The sequence below is a fragment of the Nicotiana tomentosiformis genome, chromosome 6, assembly GCF_000390325.3.
Source record: "Nicotiana tomentosiformis chromosome 6, ASM39032v3, whole genome shotgun sequence".
Lineage (NCBI taxonomy): Eukaryota > Viridiplantae > Streptophyta > Magnoliopsida > Solanales > Solanaceae > Nicotiana > Nicotiana tomentosiformis.
In genome coordinates, this window is record NC_090817.1 from 134,490,151 (window position 1) to 134,492,784 (window position 2,634).

The window sequence follows — 2,634 nt, forward strand, 5'->3', positions numbered from 1 at the left end:
TCAGTCGGAGAGGCATCGAATTGGATCCATCTAAGATAAAGTCCATTCGAGATCTGCCACCCTCGAAGAACAAAAAGGAGGTCATGAGTTTGCTCGAAAGGTTGAACTGCATCAGTAGGTTCATTGCTCATCTCACAACCATATGCGAGCCCATCTTTAAGTTACTGAAAAAGGATGCTGCAATCAAGTGGACGGATGATTGCCAAAATGCTTTTGACAGGATCAAAGATTATCTATCAAAACCCCTTGTATTGGTCCCACCTGAACCTGGTAGGCCTTTATTTTTATATCTATCGGTGATGGATAATTCCTTTGGATGTGTTCTGGGGCAACATGATGTGACAGGCAAAAAGGAACAAGCAATATATTATTTGAGCAAGAAGTTCACCAATTATGAGGTTAAGTACACCCTTTTAGAAAGGACATGTTGTGCCTTGACTTGGGTCGCTCAGAAGTTAAGACATTATCTTTTGGCCTATACTACTTACCTCATATCAGGAATGGATCCTCTGAAGTATATCTTCCAAAAGCCAATGCCCACCGGCAGGCTTGCAAAATGGCAAATCCTACTCACAGAGTTCAATATTGTCTATATCATTCGCACCGCGATGAAAGCACGGGCTTTGGCCGATCATTTGGTAGAGAATCCAGTTGATGATGAGTACAAGCCACTTACCACATACTTCCCATACGAAGAGGTCAACTCAATAGAGGAAGTAGTTCCAGACGACAACCCTCTATGGAAAATGTATTTTGATGGAGCTGTCAATATCAAAGGAGTTGGGATCGGGGCAATCCTCATCTCACCTATTGGACAGTATTACCCTGCAACAGCCCGGCTTTGGTTCTTCTGTACTAATAATACGGAAGAATACGAAGCCTGTATCATGGGTTTGAAAATGGCCCTCGATCTGGATGTGCATGAACTATTGGTTATGGGAGATTCTAACTTGCTTACCCGGCAAGCCCAAGGCGAATGGGAGACTCGAGACATCAAGCTTATTCCATACAAACAATGTGTACAAGATTTGAGCAAAAGATTCAAATCCACCGAGTTCAGGTACATTCCCAGGTTTCACAACGAGCTAGCCGATGCTTTGGCTACTTTAGCCTCGATGCTCCCTTATCCGGGAAACACCCATATCGATCCACTAGAAATCCAAGTTCGGAATCAACACAGTTACTGCAATACAATTGAGACAGAACCAGATGGTGAACCATGGTATCATGACATAAAACGATTCCTGAAAACAAGAGAATACCCAGAGCACGCCAAGGGAGATCAAAAAAGAACTATAAGGAGGCTCGCCAGCGGTTTCTTCCTGAATTACAAAAGGACCCCAGATTTGAACTTGTTGAGATGCGTAGATGCCACAGAAGTTGAGCGGATCATGAGTGAAGTGCATTCGGGGGTATGCGGACCTCACATGAATGGATATGTTTTGGAGGAGAAGATTCTGCGGGCAGGGTATTATTGGCTTACAATGGAGCGAGATTGCTTCAGTTTTGTTCGCAAGTGTCACCAATGCCAGATTAATGGTGACCTGATTCACTCGCCACCTTCGGAGTTGCATCCCATGTCCTCTCCTTGGCCTTTCGTTGCTTGGGGAATGGATGTTATTGGGCCAATTGAGCCAAAGGCTTCAAACGGGCATAGATTCATTTTGGTTTCAATTGATTACTTCACCAAGTGGGTGGAGGCCGTCACTTTCAAAGCAGTCACCAAGAAAACAGTGATAGACTTTGTTCATTCCAACATCATCTGCCGCTTTGGTATCCCAAATACCATTATCACTGACAATGCAGCCAATATCAATAGTCATTTGATGAAGGAGGTATGCGAGCAATTTAAAATTATGCATCGCCATTCTACCCCTTACCGGCCAAAAGCCAATGGAGCCATTGAAGCAGCTAACAAGAACATCAAGAAGATTCTTAGGAAAATGATCCAAGGTTCGAGACAATGGCATGAAAAGTTGCCTTTTGCTCTTTTGGGATACCGCACGACTGCTCGCACATCTGTTGGTGCAACTCCTTATCTGTTGATATATGGAACGGAAGCTGTAATACCGGCTGAAGTCGAAATTCCCTCTCTTCGGATCATTGTGGAGTCGGAGATTGAAGATACAGAATGGGTAAAGACCCAATTAGAACAACTAATGCTGATTGATGAAAAACGGCTAGCAACAATGTGCTTTGGCTAGTTATACCAGCAAAGAATGGCACGCGCTTACAACAAGAAAGTGCGTCCAATGCATTTCGAGATAGGCCAACTCGTTCTGAAATGAGTTCTTCCACACCAAGTAGAAGCTAAAGGAAAGTTCGTCCCAAACTGGAAAGGACCCTACATCATCAAGAAAGTGTTACCAAAAGGGGCCTTGCATTTGGTAGATGAAGAAGGACGGGTACCAGACATGACTATTAATGCAGATGCAGTTAAAAGATATTATGTCTGATATATACCCACTGTGGAACTTTCACGCATAATTTTCTTAGATCGAGATGACGAAGGCTACCATTGCTCGCTATTCCAAGCAAGTGTCACCCTTTTGTTACCCCTTTTAAGCTGTATTTTTCTCCATTGAACTACGTCCGACCTGATTCCGAAAGGATACATAGGCAGCCTTACCCTGG

At 43.7% G+C, this 2,634-nt stretch overlaps 1 protein-coding gene across 1 annotated transcript; it reads left to right on the forward strand.

The window, feature by feature from the left end:
• The first annotated feature begins 1,856 nt into the window (after positions 1-1,856).
• LOC138894805 (uncharacterized) lies at positions 1,857-2,204 on the forward strand. The gene has a single exon (XM_070179535.1). It carries the CDS (start codon positions 1,857-1,859, stop codon positions 2,202-2,204), a length of 348 nt encoding a protein of 115 aa, XP_070035636.1.
• Positions 2,205-2,634: the final 430 nt, after the last annotated feature.